We start from the raw sequence: 21942 nt of genomic DNA, 5'->3' as shown, positions 1-21942 counted from the left end.
AGGAATTTCAATATATGCAGAACAAAAAGTATAGGAATAGGAATAAGAATTTCAAAATATGTAGAAGAAGAAGAAGAAGAATAGGAGTAAGAATATAAAAATACATAGAAGTAGCAAAGAAGAAGAAGAATAGTAAAGAGTAGGAAAAGAAGAATGATAAGAAGAATAAGAATAGAAAAGTGAAAAGAATATTGAAAGAATAAGTAAAACTAGCACATAATTTATTTTTATTACATATTGTATATTTCTTTCACAGTTATGAAATAAAAACATTAATGTACCGTGTGTTGGAATCGCAATGCATTCTAATGTCCCCACGCTGTTCCCGTTATTGAAGAATCTGTGTGTTTCTAATAAAGTCTGTAGGGCACCAGAGCAGAGTGCCGGATCCCATGTCCTGTCTCCCCGAGGTGCCGATGGATTGTCCCAGCCCGAGCCACGGAGCGCCCCGCGAGCAGCGCGGGCTCAGCCCCGGCGGCAGCGGGAGAGTTCCCGGCCGGGCCGGCGGGGCAGGGCTGTCGCTGCTCTCTGCAGGCAAACGGGAGGCGCAGGCTGAGCCCGGCTGGCAGAGAGCTGTGCCGGGCAGCCCTTTGCAGCAGGGCTGTGCAGCCAGCACAGCAAAGGCAGCAGAGCCCCGCTCTGCCGCTGCCCGTGGCCGGGGAGCCGGGCCGGGGCTGTTCCTGCAGCCCTGCCTGCCTCCGGCAGCCCCGGGCCGGGCGGGAGGGGTTCCCCCGCTGTAGCCCCAGCTGAGGCAGCAGCAGCAGCTCTGTGCTGCTCCTGGCACATCCCTGCGGCAGCAGCTGCACGGGGCTGGGCAGCCGCAGAGCCCAAAGCAGCGCAGCAGCAGCGCAGCAGCAGCGCAGCTCTGGGGCTCTGCTGCTGCTGCTGGGTGGAGAAGATAAAGATGATGAAAATATTAAATATACATAGAAGTAGAATAGTCATAGGAACTGAAAAATACGTCGAAGAAGACAAGGATAAAAACAGTAGTAATATTAATGTAAATTATAAGAGGAATAACAATTTAAGAATATACAAATGATAATATTTAATGAATAACAGAGGTACAGCTCCAATCTCTGCTCCCTGGGACAGGGACAGCACCAGGGAGCAGCTGGGGCTGGCCCAGGAGGGATTTAGGGTGGGTTTTAGGGAAAGCTTATTCCCCAGAGGTGCTGGCACTGCCCAGGCTGCCCAGGGAATGGGCACGGCCCCGAGGCTGCCAGAGCTGCAGGAGCCTTTGGCCAGCGCTGCCAGGGATGCCCAGGGTGGGGTTGGTGGTGAGTCTGGGCTGGGACAGGACTTGGACTGGATGGATCCCTTGCAGCTCAGGATATTCTGTGATTTCATGGAATTTCAGGAGAGTGGGCAGCAGGTGCAGAACAGAAGGGTCTGGCTCAGCATAGATAGAATTCCCAAGCTCTGAGGCTTTTCTGAGCATGTTGGTGCCATCACCTCTGGAGACTTTAAGAACAGGCTGGAGAAATACCTCTCAAGAATAACAATTTTTTAAGACAGCTGACGTTTCTAGTCCCTTCCAGCCCTCTGTTTCTACCATTTGGGGACTTTTCTTAAATAATACTTTTGAAAGCTCACCCTGGGGGTAAATTTACTGGGTTACATCTCTAACAAGTGCAGCAGGAATGTGCCATCTATTGGGCTCTGCTACTGTAGGTCTGAGAAGCAGCAGGAATTCAGGTGTCACTTCTACATCCACCTTTCCACCACGAAAAATACTCCCCAAAAAGCTTTGAGGTGAAGGGAGCAGCCAGTTTGTAATTCTGAGGCTGTTACTTCCAGAGAGATATGAGACATTAGCAGCTAAATGAGAAAATCGGCACAAATCCAGACTGCACCATCCCATCCACAAATGGAATAAAACTTTTCTTTATTTCTACATTTTTTCTTTATTCTCCCTTATCTTGATTTGTTTTCTCTTCACTGAACTTTGCACAAGTGGCTGGAATCAGGTATTCCCTTGACTCCACTCAAAACAATATCCCCAAACTCCTCTGGCAGTGCAGGCAGGAAAACGCCTGGACAAGTGGCTCACAGAGACCACATCGAAGAGAGAAAAATTATTTAAATTATTAAAAAAAAAAACAAAAACAAAAACAAACTGCAGCCTGCTGTTGATTGGCGCCGTCCAAATGCCGATGTACACGGAGGGCAGGCAGTGGTGCAGTGTGTTAAGAGATGTCTGTATCTCTCCTGGTAAATAAATTGTTTAGAGCTCTCAGATTTCCAGCTAAATGGTGGTGAAGTTTATCAGAGAGTGTTGGTTCAAAAGAGGAACTGGCAATTATCACTCAATTACAGCCCCTGGAAATCAGACAATGAGGCACCATTGGCACAGCCCCAGGAAAACACTGAGGACAAAGATACTCCTCGGGCTGGTGCTCCTCACAGCGAACAAGACATTCATTTTAATGTCATGTACACTGAGCACTTGGATGTTGTCAGATCAATTTGCCCCTTTGATTTTCCAGAGGCCCCGTGAAGAAATATTCATCCCAGCTATTCCATTATTTACCAGGCGTTGCAGCTGAGCTTTTATGGGGGATTTAAAGCCTGGAAGAAGGAGGGGAAGCATGGAACAAACTGCTGAAAGGCAGGGACTCAACCCCCCGGTCACCCATGGCAGCTCCACAGAGATTTTCTGATGGGATATTTGAATGGAAAAAAATCAGATTTTTAAGCAGCAAGGATTTCTCCCATCAGCATTGCCTGGGGAGGGGGGTGAGGGCAAACAGAGCAGCAAAAAAAAGTGAAGTGGGAGAAATGGGGTGAGTTAAATAAACTGGAAGATTAAAAAGTTTTTTGTTTTAAACTTTTAAAAAAAAGTTTGAAGGGGGTGGAACTGAATGAGCTGCAAGTTCCTCTCCAACCCAAACCATTCCAGGATTCCATGAGGTGAAAGCACAGCTGTACAAATCAGAGAAATGCCCCGTGGAGGAGATGCAGATGCTTCACCTCAGACCAGGAGGGCACTTTAAACAAATTATCGTGTCAGACTTGATGGTATTTGTCTGATTGGTCCCAGTCAGAGAGCTGAGAAATGAACAATGACATCAATAAAAGATAAAAATATTTCCTAGAGGGAAGATGAAACAGTTGCCACTGATTTTTCTCAGAATCTTGCAGAGGAAGAAATCTTCCAAGAAAATATCAGATCAGTAGAAACTGTGAAGCAGAAGTGGAAAACTTTCTGCAGAACCTGAATTTGCTCATTTAGAAACAATGGGTATCATTTATTGGAAGGCCCCAAGAAATGTCACAGAAACACCAAAAAAGACCTAAATTTAAATGCACAGATTGATGCTCAGATAGGGTTAACTTGTTCTTTTATCAGGAATGACATGCTCTAGGCTTTGATAATTCAATTACAAGATAACACAAGTGGAGCAAGAAAATGTTTTCAAGTGTTTTTATCAAAAGGCTTTGGTTTGGGAAAGGGCTTCCTAGATTCTTTTCTGATCAGTCAAAGCTTCTTCTTTTGTATAAAATAATGATTTTTGTTCATTTTCTAAGGGAATTAAAGAGAGAATTCTATTCAAAATAAGCGTTGCTTACAAAAATTTCTTACATTAAGCCCCAAGACCATTCCAGTACCTAAAGAAGGCTGGAGAGGGACTTTTCCCAAGGGCATGGAGGGACAGGAAAAGAGGGAATGGCCTTAAACTGAAGGAGGACAGGGCTGGATGAGAGATTGGGAATTAGGAATTGTTCCCAGGGCAGGGCTGGGATGGAATTCCCAGATTCCCCTGGATCCCTGGCAGTGCCCAAGGCCAGGTTGGACACTGGGGCTAGAGCAGCCTGGGACAGTGGGAGGTGTCCCTGCCATGGCAGGGGTGGCACTGGGTGGGATTTGGGGTCCCTCTAACCCAAAATGATTCTCTGAACCGAGACAAGTTGTGCACAACGGCTGTCAGGCAGCAAATTGCTGGAATTGGACAAATAACTGGAATAATCACCTAAAACTGTCATGGGAGGCAAGGGTCAGCACTTCTTGATGCTACAGGTGATGAATTTGGTGTTCAGGGAAAAAAAAAAAATCTTTCTAAATTCCCAAAAGCCTTTTAGCATCCAGCTGGCCCTTCCACCTATTCCTCACCTGCGGGTAGGAATTTGATCCATCCCATGGAATTGCCGTGGGATAATCCCCTGTGAAGGGAATAATGCAGCTTTTTCTCATTGTGGAGCAGCAGGAACCACCGTGCTGGCAGGCAGCAGCAGAGTTTCCTCCCTGTCCCTGTGTCTGTCTCACAGAACCAGTTCCTCCTGCCCCTGCTTTCTCAGAACCCCACGCTGTATCTCAGCTATTTGCAGCTACTTCTGCTCCGAGGCACAGATGTGTGGGATGCCAGATAAACGAAGGGTAGGAAATAAATCCCCAGCGCTCTGCTTGGGTTTTCTTCCCCAGCAGAAAGGGATCCTCATCTCTCTGCACTCTCAGCTCCCTGCAGGGACAGACGAACGCTGTGCTTTGCCTGGCTGTGGTGTTGATGCTCTGCACCTCTGTTTTGGCTCAGCTCTGGAGAAAAACTGAGAAAAAACATGATTTCTTCCAGTCCGAGTTGCTCAGATTTCATATCCTGGCTTGGGTTTGGGTCAGTTTTATAAAGCTGAGGTGTGGAAAAAAAAAGTCTATTTTCCAGCAGACTAATTTCTCCTTTGCCAGCTGTGCTGGCTTCTGCCTCTCCTTTCTTGTAAGTGAAAAAAAACCCACCCAAATATAATCTGTCTCCCTGAAGGGGAATTTTAGCCTCAGCTCAGCAGGTTTCTCCAATTGCTCACATGCATTCCCTGTCTCACTTCTTAACAGCTGGAGGGGAAAGAATGGAAGGGGCTGAGCACAAAGGGTGGGATGAGGAAAACAGGAGAGCACAGGAGAGGAGCACCTTTGGAAGGGGACCAGCACAGGCTGGCAAACTGGGATCTGGTTTTACTCCCTGGAAATTGGGTAGAAAAGTGTTGTGACAGGATTTGAGTCTGCCAGAGCTCTCATCCTTCTGGAGAGCTCCTCAGGGATGGATTAAACCACAAAAGTGCTAAAAAAATGAGGTCATAAGCAAAGAAATTAAGTGTTTATCCACATATCTCCACCTGCCCACTGTGTCTTTGTGGGGTTTTGGTCCTAGAAAATCTTTGTCTGGGGTCTTTTCCCAAATATTCTTTTTGAGGTCTCAAGAGGTGTTTGCTCCTTGTTTATCTCAATTATTTCTCTTCCCTGCCATCCCTGGCTTGGGCAACTGTATCATTTTTTGAAGAGAGCCTGACAGAGGAATGGTTGAACGACAAGGGACATGATACTGTAAAATTAATCCAAATAGGGAGGGCTACGTGACTGCTGCAAAGTTCGCATGGCCCTGAAGAGTAGATGGTGTGCAGAAAGCAGGATATTGAAACTGCTTGGTATGTAGAAGTAGATAGAGAAGAACAAAGGGGTACTAAGCTGTTCTAACTGCAAGGCCAGCTGGACAGGCATGTATCGATCACAAAGATACTTTTAAGATAATAGTACAAGTCACATAGCAACCAATCATGAGCTCGGCTTTTGCAATATGTATGAGCTAATTAACGACATATATAAACTGTGTAAGCTGTTGTTAGGAAAATAGGGCCTTTTTGTTCATAATATAGAGTTTTCTCACATCCATAGAATAGAGTTTTTACTTAGAGTTTTCACTTGTCTGAATATGTTCTCATTTTGCCAGACATTCCAGTAAGTATCTCTCAAGGACAATTCCGTTACAAACTTTTTAGGGAGTTGAAACTGTTTTAGGGAGTTGATGTTGCTAGGCACCTAAGCACCTAAGCGAGTATCTTTCAAGGACAGTTCCGTTACGGACTTAACAAAACATGTACTCTTGTGAAATGCAAGTAAATGTGCCTAGAGATAACATTTCTTGTTTTGAGAAAATTCCCAGATCACAGGGACAACCTTGAGGAAGACTACTGGCCTTCATCCCACGACCACCAAGAGGCAGAAAACGACCACCTAGCAACAGAGTGCGCCTGCGCAGAAAAGACACCAGAACGTCACACATCCGGAAGAGAAGACCCAATAAGTGGGGGGGGACGGGGGACGAAGGCGCGGTAGTTGGAACGACTGCCGCCCAGCGCAGCGCTGATTTGCTTTCGTTTTCTACCATTAATAAATCTTTTTAATTGGATTAGAAAGCCTATTGTGCTCGTTCATAACAATTTGGTGCCGTGACTCGGATCGGGGATCTGGGGAACCTCTCTCTGAGAGGGGCGCCACGATTCCGCTCCTTTGAGCGGACTCAGACCGGGGTTTCTACCCTCATCCCGACCGACGAACCTAAAAGCCTAGAAAGCGAAAGCAAGAAAGGGAAGCGGGCCCAGGGTACCCCTTAAATTTTGTGCACAAAGTCCGGACGAAGGCGCAGGACGCGTGAGTATAAAGGGGATCCGTTTGGGCGGGGTTCGGGATCCCGGAGTACGGCGAGTGTGTGTGTGAATTAGAGGAGAACCGGCAGCCGGATTCTCCAAGCGAGTGTGGACCCTTAGTAGTGCATTTTCCAGAGCTCGCGAGGGCCTGGGCCACGAACCAGGGGAAGCGATTGTGCTGCCGTGAGTGATTGAAGGTACTCCGGAGGACATGGGGCAGGGGAAGAGTAAGAGTAAATCCCCCTCCCCGGTGGGGGTAAAACTTCCCCCAATTCCTAAGGATAGTCCCTTAGGGTTTATGCTGGCAAATTGGGAGCACTTTCCAGGAGCACCTGGGAAGGATAAGGCAAAGATGATACACTATTGCATAGAAGTATGGGGAGGACAAGAGATTTCTAAAGGTGTTTTTTGGCCCATCTTTGGGTCCTCAGAGGACTGGGTAAAGCAACTGTTGAATGGTTGGATAAACACTAAACAACCTTCTAACCCTGAGGAGAGTGCCTATGCCCGAGTCTGGACAGAAAAGCCGGAGGTGCTCGTGTTTAAACTCTCGGGGGTTTCAGGAGGAAAGAAAAAGAAGGGGCGAGCAGAAGAAGTAATTATTGCACCCCCGCCCTACATTCCCCCTGCGCCAGATGCACCCCCTCCTCCTCCACAATCGGATGGGGAAGAATCAGACTCAGACTCTGATCAACCCTCAGGCTCGCGTGGTCCTCTTACCCGAAGTAAGACGCGAGGCAAACTATTTCCTTTAAGGGAAATGCCGATGGGGGGACCACAGCTGGGGATTGGGTTTATTTCGGTGTCCTTGAGTTCAGGGGATGTTAGAGACTTTAAGAAGGAGATGGGAAATTTGCTACAAGACCCCCTGGGCGTGGCAGAGCGGGTGGATCAATTTTTAGGTCCTAATACATACACTTGGGAGGAATTACAATCTATACTTAACATTTTATTCACGGCTGAGGAAAAGAACATGATAAGAATGCTGGAATGCGGGTCTGGGATGCCCAACCCGCACATGCCCAGCACCCGGCCGATACCAAATGGCCTCTCCAGAACCCCAATTGGAATAACCAGGATGCGGCCCATAGAGCTAACATGCGGGACTTTCGGACCATATTAATTGATGGCATAAAAGAGTCCGTTCCTAGGGGCCAGAATATAAATAAAGCATTTAATGACAGACAAAAGAAGGATGAAACCCCCACTGAATGGTTAGAGAGGTTAAGGAAAAGTTTTCAGCTGTACTCGGGGTTAAACCCAAATGACCCAATGGGACAGGCAATTCTTAAAGTCCAGTTTGTCTCTAAGTCCTGGGATGATATTAGGAGAAAGATACAGAAAATGGATGATTGGCAGGACAGGGATTTAGCAGAATTATTGCGAGAGGCGCAGAAGGTTTATGTCCGAAGAGAGGATGAAAGTCAGAAGAGACAGGTGAAAATGATGGTTGCTGCAGTGAGGGAAAGCAGGCGGGCGGAGGAAGGACAGAAGAGAGTCACTTGGAATAGGGAGGGTGACAAGGGAAAGGTAGGAGAAAGGGTGTGTTATTATTGTGGTAAGAAGGGACATTTCAAGAAGGAGTGCAGAAGGAGGCTTAGGGACGAGGAGGAGTTCAAAATCGAATAGGGGAGTCAGGGGCTCTACTTTATGGGGACCGGGAAACATCAAAAAGAGCCCTTGATAAAATTGAAGGTGGGTCCCCAGGGCCAGGAAATAGATTTCTTGGTCGATACGGGGGCAGAAAGATCTACTATTCAATTTCTGCCTCAGGGCTGTAATTTATCGAAACAGACAGCCACGGTAATAGGGGCTAAGGGGGAACCATTTGAAGTACAAATTATTAAAGGGGTGATGGTAGAATCGGGAACTAAAATGGGGGTGGGTGATTTCCTATTAGTTCCTGAAGCGGACTACAATTTGTTAGGGAGAGACTTGATTGTTGAATTAGGAGTTCAAATTGAGGTGGTAGAGAAGGAGTTAAAGATTAGACTCTGTTCCCTCCATTTAGAAGACGAAGAGAAAATAAACCCTGAAGTGTGGTATAATCCAGGGACCGTGGGCAAATTAAATATAACTCCATTTACAGTAAAAATCAGAAATCCCGAGGTCCCGGTAAGAATAAAACAGTATCCAATTTCACTAGAAGGGAGGAAAGGGTTAAAACCTGAAGTTGAAAGGCTGTTAAACAAAGGACTGCTAGAACCATGTATGTCGCCTTTTAACACTCCTATACTCCCGGTAAAAAAGGCAGATGGATCCTATCGGCTGGTGCATGACCTTAGGGAAATTAATAAGCGAACCGTAGCTCGGTTCCCAGTAGTGGCAAACCCCTATACCCTTTTGAGTAAACTGGGACCTGAAAACGAGTGGTATAGTGTCATAGACTTGAAAGATGCCTTTTGGGCTTGCCCTCTGGACGAATCCAGTCGAGATTATTTTGCCTTTGAATGGGAAGACCCTGACACGGGGAGGCGACAGCAACTCAGGTGGGCGGTACTACCTCAAGGTTTTACGGAATCTCCTAATTTATTCGGGCAAGCCCTAGAACAAATTTTGCAAGATTATAAAACAGACCCAGAGGTAAAGCTAGTTCAGTATGTGGATGATTTGTTAATAGCAGGTAAAGAAGAAGACAAAGTCCGGAAAGAAAGTATCAAACTATTAAATTTTCTGGGACTGAAAGGATTGAAAGTTTCTAAAGCAAAACTACAATTTGTAGAAGAGGAAGTTAGGTACTTGGGACATTATTTGAAAAAGGGAGAAAACAGAATTGATCCAGATAGAGTACAAGCAATCCTATCCCTGCCTCTACCGCAAAATAAACGACAAATTCGTCAGGTATTAGGACTTACAGGGTATTGTAGGCAGTGGATTGAGAACTATAGCGGGAAGGCAAGATTTCTGTATCAAAAATTTACCCAAGATGGGCACCTTAAGTGGACAGAAGAGGAAAAATCTAAATTCCAAGAATTAAAAGAAACTCTGGTCCATGCTCCAGTCCTAAGCCTCCCAGATTTAAAGAGGCCCTTCTTTTTATTTGTCAATATTACAGATGGGGTAACTTATGGAGTACTTACCCAGGACTGGGCGGGGAAAAAGAAACCTATTGCATATCTATCTAAAATTTTAGACCCTGTAAGTAGGGGATGGCCGGGCTGCTTACAAATAATTGCAGGCTGTGCAGAGTTAGTAGAAGAAACAAGGAAGATCACCTTTAATGCCACTCTGAAGGTGTTAACTCCACATAACATACGGAGTGTGATGCAGCAAAAAGCGGACAAATGGATCTCTGATGCCAGGCTCCTAAAGTATGAGGGGATTCTATTAGAAACCCCTAATTTCACTTTAGAAACCACCTCATTGCAAAATCCAGCCTCCTTCCTCTTCGGAGAGCCCGAAACTGAATCACTGATGCACGACTGTGTAATCACTATAGAAGAACAAACCAAAATTAGACCTGACCTAGAAGAAGAGGAATTAGAAACTGGAGAAAAATTGTTTGTTGATGGATCATCCAGAGTAGTCGAGGGTCAAAGAAGATCAGGATATGCCATAGTGGGGGGGCCTGACTTAGAAGTAATCGAATCTGGAGCCCTAGACAAAACATGGTCAGCCCAAGCCTGCGAGATATACGCTATCCTAAGAGCCTTGGAGCTATTAGAAGGAAAAGAGGGGACCATCTATACAGATTCTAAATATGGATACGGGGTGGTACACACTTTTGGGAAATTATGGGAAGAGAGGGGCCTCGTGAACTCACAGGGAAGGGACTTAGTACATCAGAAACTAATAGTAGCCCTCCTGAAGGCTTTGAGAGGCCCTACCAGAATAGCGGTGGTCCATTTAAAAGGGCATCAACGGGGAATGGATTACCGGAGTAGGGGTAACAATGTGGCAGATTATGAGGCAAAGAAAGCTGCAATTATTAAAACACTAACTTTAAGTGAGGGAGTTAGGAAGGACCTTGTGGATACCCCAAAGGACCCTGAGTCAACTACCCAGGATAAGCTTATATTTACAATAGAAGAACAGGAGAAGCTTACAAAATTAGGAATAAAAGAGGAATCAGGGAAATGGCTGTTAAAGGATGGGAGGGAAGTTCTACCCAGAGCCATAGCCCAGCGGATGCTCAGTAAATTACACCAGAGAACACACTGGGGCGCTCAAGGACTGGTGGATCACTTTGCCACCCATTATATGACGGTGGGCCTACATGACTTAGCGAAAGGGATTACTAGGAGTTGTCCAACCTGTCTACGGGTAAACAGGAAAAACCTAAGGAAACTACCCCTGGGTGGGAGGCCAGTGGCAAAGAAGCCCTTTTCAAATCTGCAAGTAGACTTTACTGAGCTCCCCAAGATAGGGAGACTAAAATATCTTTTGGTTATAGTGGATCATTTAACACATTATGTGGAAGCAATCCCCACTGCCAGGGAGACAGCTCGGACAGTAACAAAAGCCTTGCTGGAAGAAATAATACCTAGATATGGGGTCCCAGAGACGATAGACTCTGATAAAGGCCCCCATTTTACTTCAAAAATAACACAGATGCTAGCAGAAGCTCTGGGCATAAGATGGGAACAACATACTCCCTGGCATCCACAGAGTTCGGGGAGGGTAGAAAGAATGAATGGGGAAATTAAGAAACAACTCACCAAACTAGTACTAGAAACTAAACTATCCTGGATAAAATGTCTGCCGTTGGCATTATTAAATGTTCGAACTCAGCCACGAGCTGATATAGGACTGTCCCCATTTGAAATGCTATATGGGATGCCCTATTCCCTAGAAGAAGTTCAAACCAATCCTAACATTACTGATCAAAGTATTAATAAATATTTAACCACTTTAATGAAATATAAAAAACAGTTATGGGAAAAGGGGATGTGGGCCCAAAGACCACCCCTAGATCTTGTGTTACACCAGGTACAACCCGGCGACTGGGTCCTCATCTGAAGCTGGAAGGAAGATTCAATCACCCCAAAGTGGGACGGACCATACCTGGTTTTAATCACCACTGACTCCGCAGTCCGCACAGCAGAGAAGGGATGGACTCATGCTAGCAGAATAAAGGGGCCGGTGGATCCAACTCGATTCCATACAGCTTCCAGGGAAACGAGCTGGAAAATTGACGGGAAGCCGGGGGATTTAAAGTTAACAGTAAAAAGGACTTACAAATAATTTTCATGAACACTATCAACTCTAGGGACATTTGGGTTGGAGATAACTGGGGACTGCAAGTACAACTGGTTGGAGAAACAAAGCCCCCAGGATACTGTAAACGTCTAGAGGATTCAGCCCAGCAGCCCTTTTATCGGTTCATCCGACTTGAAAAAGAGCAGAGACCTTGGGAAGGGGAGGGCCATGCTGAACATCAAAGTATTAGAGTAAAGTGTAGCTGGTTAGATTGTCATTGTTACCCTTTTGCCTGTTTTTCCTGCAAAATCTGTAAAGGATTGTGGTGGGCTCACTGCAGAAAGGGGAGAGCTCCAAAAAGTGTATGTCAACGCTGCTGGTTGGAGCAGCGCAAATTGACATCTGAAGTACTAAATTACAAGGTTGCCACTCGGGAATTGACTAAAGGATCCCCTGAGTGGTGGGAGATTTTCATAAAAGGAATAAACCCTGAATTCCACTGTTACCATTCCAATGAACCCCTGGGTCCATTCCTTACAGATATAGTCCAGGTCAAGTGTTGCAAATTAGTCAAAAGGCTCAGGTGCGACACCCCACAGTTGAATACGAAAAACTGGAACTCCCGGAGATCAAAGTGGGAGAGAGGGAACGATCCCACCCCTGAAGAATATCTCTGCTGTCGAGAAGATGGCTTACCCTGTAACTTGTAGCAACCAAGTTGACAGGCGAGACAGAGAGGTAGGTAGTGGGGATGAGGGGCCCTCCAAAACCTTGAAAAAGAACGTAAATCATCATGGGTATGAGAATGGTGACAACGGAATGAGGGAAAATGGGAATGTAAAACTGAGCATGATAAGTAACATCCTCCCCTGCAGTGCGTATCACTCAATCCTATGGGTTTTTATGTTTGTATGGCTTCCCCTTCAGAGTACCACAGTTAATATACATGAACCCTTTAAATGGACCTTAAGCAGGTGGGAGGATCACGATACCCGTCATATTTTACAGACAATAACGGGACCTGGAGCACCGAGCTTTAAGATTGGGATCTGTGATCTAACTCAAAGTTTAAAATGCAGGCGGCTGTTAAATTTAACAAGCTTCTATATGTGCCCTGCTTCGAACCCAGGGAAGCAATACTGTAATTACCCTGAACATTATTACTGCGCCTATTGGGGCTGTGAAATAATAGCATCAGCGTGGGCTCCGGGTGGAGGATTGGACAAATATTTAAAGGTAGGGCATGGACCAGCAGGGTGTAAACAATCACGAGAGTGGCCTTGGACTGGGAAAAACTTACTTGGGAACTGCACCTTTCTTTACCTAAACGTCACTCAACCAAGTGATTCTGGATGGTTAATAGGCAAAACATGGGGGGTTAGGCATTGGATAGAAGGACATGATCCAGGGAATCTGATACAAATAAAAAAGGAGGTAGCGCCACATGACCCTAGTCCTATAGGCCCAAATCCCGTAATAAGCAATGACTTAAAAGAGAGTAATAAAACCAGAGATAATGTTATGAAATCAAACAAAGGTGATCAAGAAGCTCAACTATTAGTGCAGAAGTATACAACCTTATGGAAAATTATGCAAGCTACTTTTGGAGTTTTGAATCATACTTATCCTAACTTAACCAAGGGATGTTGGCTTTGCTATATGATAAATCCACCCTTTTATGAAGCTATTGGGATTACATCTGAGGCAAGAGAAATAAATGGTACAAATCCAAAAGAGTGTCTCTGGAGAAAGGGGGGAGATAGTGTTTCAGGCATTACACTGTCCCAGGTTAGTGGACAAGGAAGGTGTGTAGGGAAGGTTCCAGCAGATATGCGACACCTCTGCAACACAACAATGAGCATTAGCAGAACAGACAAGCCTTCTGATTGGCTTATGCCAGCAGTCAATACTAAATGGGTATGTCAACAACTTGGAGTTACACCCTGCCTATCGGTAAAAGCCTTTAATAAGTCAGACTTCTGCATTCAAGTTCTAATAATCCCCAGAATCGTATACCATCCAAAAGAATACGTACTAGAACATCAGATAACCCCTGAACACTACCTGGTTAAAAGGGAACCACTTACAGCACTAACGGTAGCAATTTTGCTCAGCATAGGAGGAGCGGGAGTAGGAACAGGGGTCGCTTCCTTAGTAAGTCAAAACCAGGGTATGAAAGCTCTGCGCACATCTGTAGATGAAGATCTGAGTAGAATAGATAAGGCCATAAGTGAACTAGTTAAATCAGTAAAATCCCTTTCTGAGGTAGTCCTCCAGAACCGAAGGGGATTAGATTTGTTATTCTTACAGCAAGGGGGACTGTGTGTTGCCTTACAAGAAGAATGTTGCACTTATGTAGATCACACAGGTATTGTAAAAGACACGATGGCTGAATTACGCAAACAAATAGAACAACGAAAAAGAGAAAGATGATCCCAGCAGAGTTGGTATGAATCCTGGCTCACCTATTCTCCCTGGCTAACCACTCTATTATCCACCCTTGCAGGACCAGTAATTTTACTAATTCTAGTACTTACTTTTGGGCCATGTATTCTTAACAAGCTTATTACACTAGTGAAAAATAGGTTAGAAGCTGCACATTTAATGATGGTAAGATCAAAGTACGAGCCACTTAGCGGAGTAGAAACTGAAAATTATTTAGAATTAAGCAAAAGGGAATTAGAGCGCTTTAGTGAACAAAAAGGGGGTTAAAATAAAAAGGGGGGATATTGTTAGAAAAATAGGGCCTTTTTGTTCATAATATATAGTTTTCTCACATCCATAGAATAGAGTTTTTACTTAGAGTTTTCACTTGTCTGAACATGTTCTCATTTTGCCAGACATTCCAGTAAGTATCTCTCAAGGACAATTCCGTTACAAACTTTTTAGGGAGTTGAAACTGTTTTAGGGAGTTAATGCTGCTAGGCACCTAAACACCTAAGCGAGTGAGTATCTTTCAAGGACAGTTCCGTTACGGGCTTAGCAAAACATGTACTCTTGTGGAATGCAAGTAAACGTGCCTAGAGATAACATTTCTTGTTTTGAGAAAGTTCCCAGATCACAGGGACAACCTTGAGGGGACAACCCTGAGGAAGACTACTGGCACCACCTAGAGGCAGAAAACGACCACCTAGCAACAGAGTGCGCCTGCGCAGACAAGACACCAGAACGTCACACATCCGGAAGAGAAGACCCAATAAGTGGGGGGGAACGGGAGACAAAGGCGCGGTAGTTGGAATAACTGCCGCCCAGCGCAGCGCTGATTTTGCTTTCGCTTTCTACTACTAATAAATCTTTTTAATTGGATTAGAAAGCCTATTGTGCTCGTTCATAACACATTGTAGGGCTCATTAAAGTACACAAAACCCTCATTGGGGCGGGCTTCCTCTTCCTGCAATTCTCTACAAGTTTTCAGGCCCTGTACAGCAGATTGGAGTCAGTTTAAAGATCCTTTAAGAAGAGAGTTTTAATAAAACATTAATTATTTATTTTAACAGAGCATTTTTTATTTCCCAGTTCGGAGAAGAGCTGATAGAAGCATTCCCCAGGTGATCTTGACACTGAAGTTCTCCTTAGGAGGTCTGGGCATATAGAAGAATGAGCCCCTTGAGGGCTGACCCTGTTTGGACAAGCTGCTCCTCACCCCCATCCTCACCATGTCTGACATCACCCACCTGGCACTGACATCCCTGTGCCCTGCAGCAGAACCTTGTCCCTGAGCTCTGCAGCTCCACGTCCTAGCCCATTGCACCGTGTCCCACCAGCTCTCCTCAGGGCTCTGCCTGCACACAGGCCCAGGAGAAGTTTTCCTCGTGGGAAGGAAAGAATGGAAAAGCCTGAGCAGGTTTCCTGAACAACAAACCCTGTTGTAGTGCGGCAATGCGCTCCCGTCGCCGCGATACCCCGAGCAGTGCCGTGCTGGGCTGCGAGAGGGAAGAGAACGGGCGGCCGCTCCCCCTGCGAAGCTCTGCAGTCCCAGTCGGTGGTGCGGGAACAGATGGAGGCGACACGGGACTTGGGGGTGAACAGGATGATTTTATTCAGTGAGCCCCAAGACCCCTCGGGAGCGGGAGCAGAGGTTTTATACAAGAATTCAGGGAGACGGGTGTAGGAACAGCAACCAATGAGGGAACAGCAGGGGAGGAGTTTAGGGCAGAACTAACATATCACAAACCTATCAGGGGGAGCAGGGAAGTGAAATAACACAAAATAAGCAATAGGGTTTTGAGTCTCACTAAACAGACAGGGAATGCTCTGGAAGCAGAGGAGGGGGCTAGGATGAATGACAGGGAAGGTTCCAGGGAAAGGGGCAGGGAAAGGGAGGATTGACAACTTGGAGATGAGGGGGTTAGGGGAGAGCTAGGGAAGACTGACAACTGGGGAGAGGCGGAGATTAGGGATGGGGGCGGGGGGGGAAACAGATATTGAACAAAAATCAAATAAAGACATACCACCGCAAAACCCCACTCAGGAGCCACCTGCTCAGTACAGGCTGCCTGGAATTGTGTCACCTTTCTACAAGGGACAGTGTGGCCAGAAATGATCTCTGGAAGCAGAAATCTCTGAGTCTCCCAGCTGAATTCTCTGTCCCTGCCCTTTCCCTGGACCTCTGTTGCAGATGGAAGCTGCTGCCGCCATCCTCACCTTTAACCTATTTCTAGAATGCAAGCAGATATTCCCAGCTGTGTTAAGCAGGATTTCCTCAATGTTTCTATAAATCTTTTGTGTCCCCCATGGAACGAAGGGGACATTTTGGCACTGAGGGAGTGACATGGAAGCAAGGAGTCAATTGTGACCCTGGGGTCCCATGGAACCAAGGGGCCATGGTGACACAGCAGGGCCACGTGGATCCAGTGGCCCATTGTGACACTGTGGATCCAAGGAGACCATGGAGACACCCCCAGAACCTCATGGAATCAAGGAGTCCACCCAGCGGGGCTGCATGGAGCCAATGGTCCATGGTGACACTGCCCATCCAAGGAGGCCATTTGGACACTGCAAAAGCTCATGGAGCGAGGTGGCCATTGTGACACTGAAGAACTTCATGACACCAAATATCCATGGGGGACACAGCAGGGTATCATGGAACCCAGGAACTGCTGATGGCAGTGCAGAAACTCCTGGAACCAGGGGCTGTTGTGGCACTGCAGAACCAACACAGCTGCTGCACCTTGTCCCCTGCCCTGCACAGCTCCTTGGGAGGCACAGCAGGAGCAGCACCCTGAGAGCCTCGGGAATGCCCCTCTGGGATCCATGGCACACGCTCTCAGGGTCCAGTTCCCAGCCAGAAAAAGATGTTCCTGGCCTTGAAGGCAAAGCTCTTAAGAAAGGGCCAAAAGCCAAGTGGAGCAAGATCCTACAGGGACATTTCACTGCCAGCCTTCATAACTTCACCCATGGTTGTTGTAGCTCATGGATTGGGAATGAAATCAGGGCAGGGTCTTTGGTGAGAGCTTCCCTGGGTCAAAGGAGACACTGAGAGAGAAACAGAGAAGGCAAAGGAAGGCAGGAGAGAAAGGAGGTGTTTTAATTTGGAAAGACAGGTGTCTTCTAAGGAAGGCAGGAGCCTCCCCTGAAATTTAAAAATGTAGACTCTTTCTGAATTGTTATAAATTTGAAATTAAGGGGGCTCTCAGGTAAAAATATGGAAGCAGGAATGACTGTTTTTTATTAGGGAAGAAAATTAAAAGATAAAATAAACAATGCAGTGAACTAAAACAACACTGACAGAGTCAGAATAAAACCTGACACCCTGTTGGACAGGGTGTCAGCCACAGTCCAATTGGAATTGTGGCTGCAGTCCTCCAGGAGTGTCAGGTGTGGTTCTGTTGGAGAAGTGATCCTGTAGGAATGGGAGTCTTCCTCTGAAGAGGAAGAGGAAGAGGCAGCTGTTCCTCTGGGAAAATCCAGCCCAGAAAAGTTGTGTTGGTGGGCCAGAATCTCAAGACTAGATGCAGGTAGGAATGCTTGGCTCCTCCCTCCGGGTGGAACATCTCACAATGGGATGTTACAGTTCTTATCAGTCATGCAGTGACATTCAATAGCCCATTATCAGCAGATGTCTCCCCTGAGGGAGGATTGATTGTGGAAGAGATAAGGGAAAACTGCCCACTTAACACAGGACAACTGCTATACAGATGGCAAAAAGAACACATCTTGCTTTTCAGTCAGGGACAGGAGGTCACAAAATCAGCTGAGAAGGCGGCACTCTGAAAAGCAAACCAGAGCTGACAGAAAAGGAATGGGACAGAAATCAATAATTCTGATCGTTTTATTTATTATCAAAATAAACGACACCCACCGGTCCCCACGCAATCCTGATCCCACACCCTCATATCACACCCTTATATCTCACTTCTCCCGATCTCCTTCCAACCCCATCTCATCGTGGAGGCTGAGGAATTGAGCAATTTTGGCATGGGACTGAGGTGGGAACCAGCCATTTTGAGATGGGATTGAGTAATTTTGGGGTAAGATTGAGGGGTTTTGAGTGGGATTGAGTCATTTTGAGGTGACAGATAAATCCACCTTGGATTTTGGAGTGCAAAGATATGGAGAATACTCCCATATATCCCCCAAGAACCCACAAATCCTCCAGAATATGTTCCCAAACAGTAAATTCCACCTCAAATACCTCTAAAATGGTGGGACTTCTGACATCTCTGGTCAATACTCTTTTTAGTAATTTTTCAGGTGTTTTTAAGTGATAAAGACAAATCAGAAGAAAATTAGGTCCAAACCAAAACTAGAGACACCTTGAGCATCCCCTGGGCACTGGACAAAACAAACTCAGCAGAAATCAAATTTAACCCTCCATAAAATGCCTTGAGGAAGATTTGCTCTTCCCACATGTCACTTCTGATGGAAACACAAACAAATCCCAAACATTAATAGACCAACAACAGAAGCAATTCTGTGGTAATTCCAAATTTCATCAGTTTCTGCACAGCTGGCAGGTTCCAAAAAAAGAAATATGGAAATTTGACCCAATACAGATTATTAAAAGGAAGGGAAAGGTCTGTGTAGCTGTCACAAAGGTGACAGGGATGAAGAAAATAATGATTCTCCCCCCAGACATGTGAATTCAGAAGTTATTTGGGAATAACTTGAGCTGGGCTTCTTGTAGGACTTTAGTAGCCTTGTGTTTTCTCACCTTGGGTGTGAATGATCCTTGTCAGTCTCGCTGGTATCATTTGGTTCCTTTCCTCCAGTGATTTTAACAGACTTTTCAAAGAAGGAAAACAAAATATTTTCTTTACACTGGCCACCCACAACTTCCACTTTTCTCATAAGGTCTCCTAAAAGTTGCTCAGAGGAAGCTGCATCCAAGTTTCCAAGAGTTCCTTGGGAAAGAGGCAGAACCTCCGCGAGGAGGAAACCAGGCTGTTGTCAAAGGAGCTTGGGGTCCGACAACAGTGCCCTGAACTCACTGTGCAAAATAATATTGCACTCTGGTTAATAAAATTGTTAGAGAGATGCCCCTGCCCCAATTCAGGTGCTAAGGTGACCAAATCCTAAGTGGATTTTATTGAACAGTAAATGTGAGGTAGAGAGACATGGAAAGAAAAAGAAAAGGGGGGAGAGCAAGGGAGTGACAAGGACAGAGATCTCCCCTGGGGCAGGGCAAGTGTGACATTGTCCCCTGTGTGCGTGGCCTCCCCAGGGTGGGGGTTTTACACCTGAGCCAGTTTGGGTAAGGGGGGTGGTGTTCACCCCCCACCCCGAGCAGGGATTGCCTCACTGTTTCAGGTTACAGTGTCAGATGTAACCAAAAGTGTTTTCAGTCCCCATCTCCATAAACTGTTATCAACAGGTGGGGCAGTGTTCTTTATCTCTTCCATGGCTCAGCCCTGATAACGCCCTCCAGGGGCCATCTTCTGTTAATGGGCCATTGAGTGTCACTGCAGGACTGATAAAATTACATCATCCCATTGTGGGATGCTCCGCCCAGGGGGAGGAACCAAGCATTCCTACCTGGATATAATCTCACCCTTGCAACACCACAACCACCTTGCCTACTGCATTCCTAGAGGACAAGAGCTCCATAACCACCACTGGACTTTCCGAGCAAGACCATACTGTTCTACAGGATCACTGCTTTGACAGAATCACGTTGATCACTCCAGCCGGACTGCAGTCACCATTTCATCAGACTGCTACCACCACCCTGACCAACGGGGTGTCCGGTTACATCCTGACTCTGTGAGTTTAAACCAGTGTTTCTCTATTATTGCCGTGATCTTAATTTTCTTATTCAATTGTCATTCTGGCTTAGACTCTCCCCCTGGTTTGCTTTGAAGCCAGTACAAAACTCACTGTGCTCATCACTTGTTTTCCTCCCAAAACAGGATTTCCCATACCCAAACGTTCACCAAATAGAGAAGGTTGCAAGGAAGAGGAACATGCCCTGGGACACCGAGGCAGGTGAGGAGGAAGTCAGTGCCCCTTTTCCCCCTCTCTCCTGCTCCATCTCCCAGCCTGGCCCCCAGCTGCAGGACAGTCCCGCTGCCGGTGCCCTCCTGCTGGAGATGCACTGGGGGGATCTCCTTGCCCTTCCCTGTGGCACGGAGGCAAATCCCACCTACTCCTTGTCATTTCCTCCCCCAGAGCAGGAGCTGAGGATGGAGACCAGGAAGGACAAATCCCTGCAGCAGAACCTCATGGAAGAGGCCGTTTTGAGCAACTCCACAGCGCAGGAATCCAACAGGGAGGAAAATCCCTGGAGGTCTCACAGGAGGAGGGGCTGCAAGCCCAGCCCAGGATGCTCTGAGGAGGAAAGACCCACTCTGGGCCAGGAAGGTGGGCAGAGCTTCAGCCAGAGCTTGGAGCTGGTGGTCCCTGAGAAGCTTCCTGATGGGCAGAAGCCCTACAAGTGCTTGGAGTGTGGGAAGAGCTTCAGGGAGAGCAAGAGTCTGAAACGCCACCTGATGATCCACACTGGGGAATGGGCCTACGAGTGTGGGGAGTGTGGAAAGGGATTCAGCTCCAACTCTCACCTTGTCAGCCACCAACACATCCACACCGGGGAATGGCCCTACGAGTGTGGGGAATGTGGGAAGGGCTTCAGACGGAGCTCCGACCTCATCATTCACCAACGCATCCACACTGGGGAGAGGCCCTACGAGTGTCCTGAGTGTCAGAAGAGGTTTCACAGCAGCTCTGGTCTCCTCAGACACCAGTGGATTCACGTGGATGAGAGGCCCTTCCGCTGCCCTGACTGCAGGAAGGGCTTCAAGCGCAACTCCACCCTCATCACACACCAGCGCATCCACACCGGGGAGAGGCTCTACATGTGCCCCACTTGTGGGAAGATGTTTAACAGCAGCTCAGATCTCCTCCAGCATGAGTGGATTCACTCCGAGGAGAGGCATTTCCTCTGCCCTGACTGTGGCAAGGGCTTCAAGCAAAAGTCCAATCTTGTCAGCCACCAACGCATCCACACTGGGGAGAGGCCCTACGAGTGTCCCCAGTGTGGGAAAAGCTTCACCTGGAGCTCTGGCTTGACCAAACACCAACGGAGGCACCGGTAAGGGAAATCCTGAAAGTTCCCCAGCTGCAGGAAGAGCTTTGTGCACTGCTCCAGCTTCATCCCCCATTAAAAAACCCACATTGGGAAGAGCCTTGGTGATCCATGTTCCCTGTGATCCATGCTGGGAAGACACCTGTCCCTTTTCCTGCCCCTACCAATGGCCTGATATGGGATTGAAGGGCATGAGGGTCTGGCCATGGCCCTGTCACTGCATTCACTCCCACCTCAGGTCATTGCCAGGGGCAGGAAAGGGACTCTCTCTCTCTTTCCCTGAGGAGACGGGTGTCCTTTCCATGCAGGAGGAAACATGTGGCCAGGAAGATACAATTGATGGTGATGTAGCTTTCCCTGTAAGTAGTTTTTCTTATCCCTTCTGTTGTCAATTTTTTTTCTGTTTCTGTTTGTTCCTTATCTCATTGCTGTTCCCAGTAAATTGTTCTTATCCCAGCTAGGGATCTTTACCTTTTTTCCTTCAATGGAAGGTGGGAGGGCAACGAGCACCAGCCGGGTTTTAGCGAGAGCAGGAAATTGGGGAATCCCATTCCTGAACCCCGGCCCCTGGAAATGGAGCATCCCAGCTTGTGCCAGCCCTGGTGGCCATGGCAGCAGCCTTGGGAGCGGGTCCCTGGCTGGGGCTGAGGGAACCTCTTCACTCTGGTGCCCAGGGACAGGAGTGGAGGGAGCGGCTGCAGCTGAGTCGGGGCAGGCTTAGGTTGGATCTCAGGAAAAGGTTTTTGCCCAGAGGCTGCTGGGGCACTGCCCAGGCTCCCCAGGGAAGGGTCACAGCTCCAGGGCTCTCTGAGCTCCAGCAGTGTTTGGACAGCGCTGCCAGGCCCAGGCTGGCAGTGTTGGGGTGTCCT

The 21942-nt window shown here is 47.0% G+C and overlaps 1 protein-coding gene across 1 annotated transcript in view; it reads left to right on the top strand.

Moving 5' to 3' along the window:
- LOC146764156 (uncharacterized) overlaps window positions 1-21683 on the top strand; it is a 138654-nt gene extending 116971 nt beyond the window's left edge. Inside the window, exon 2 of the mRNA XM_085565533.1 lies at window positions 20483-21683. Within this exon, the coding sequence (XP_085421659.1) occupies window positions 20483-21083 (601 nt within the window). The 3' untranslated portion in view covers window positions 21084-21683. The remainder of the gene's footprint in view (window positions 1-20482) is intronic.
- Window positions 21684-21942: the final 259 nt, after the last annotated feature.

This window comes from Lonchura striata, chromosome 36 (genome assembly GCF_050655825.1).
Source record: "Lonchura striata isolate lonStrDom1 chromosome 36, ASM5065582v1, whole genome shotgun sequence".
NCBI classification, from domain to species: domain Eukaryota; kingdom Metazoa; phylum Chordata; class Aves; order Passeriformes; family Estrildidae; genus Lonchura; species Lonchura striata.
The sequence above is the reverse complement of the archived record's forward strand: the minus strand, read 5'-3'. Positions and strand labels throughout refer to the sequence as shown.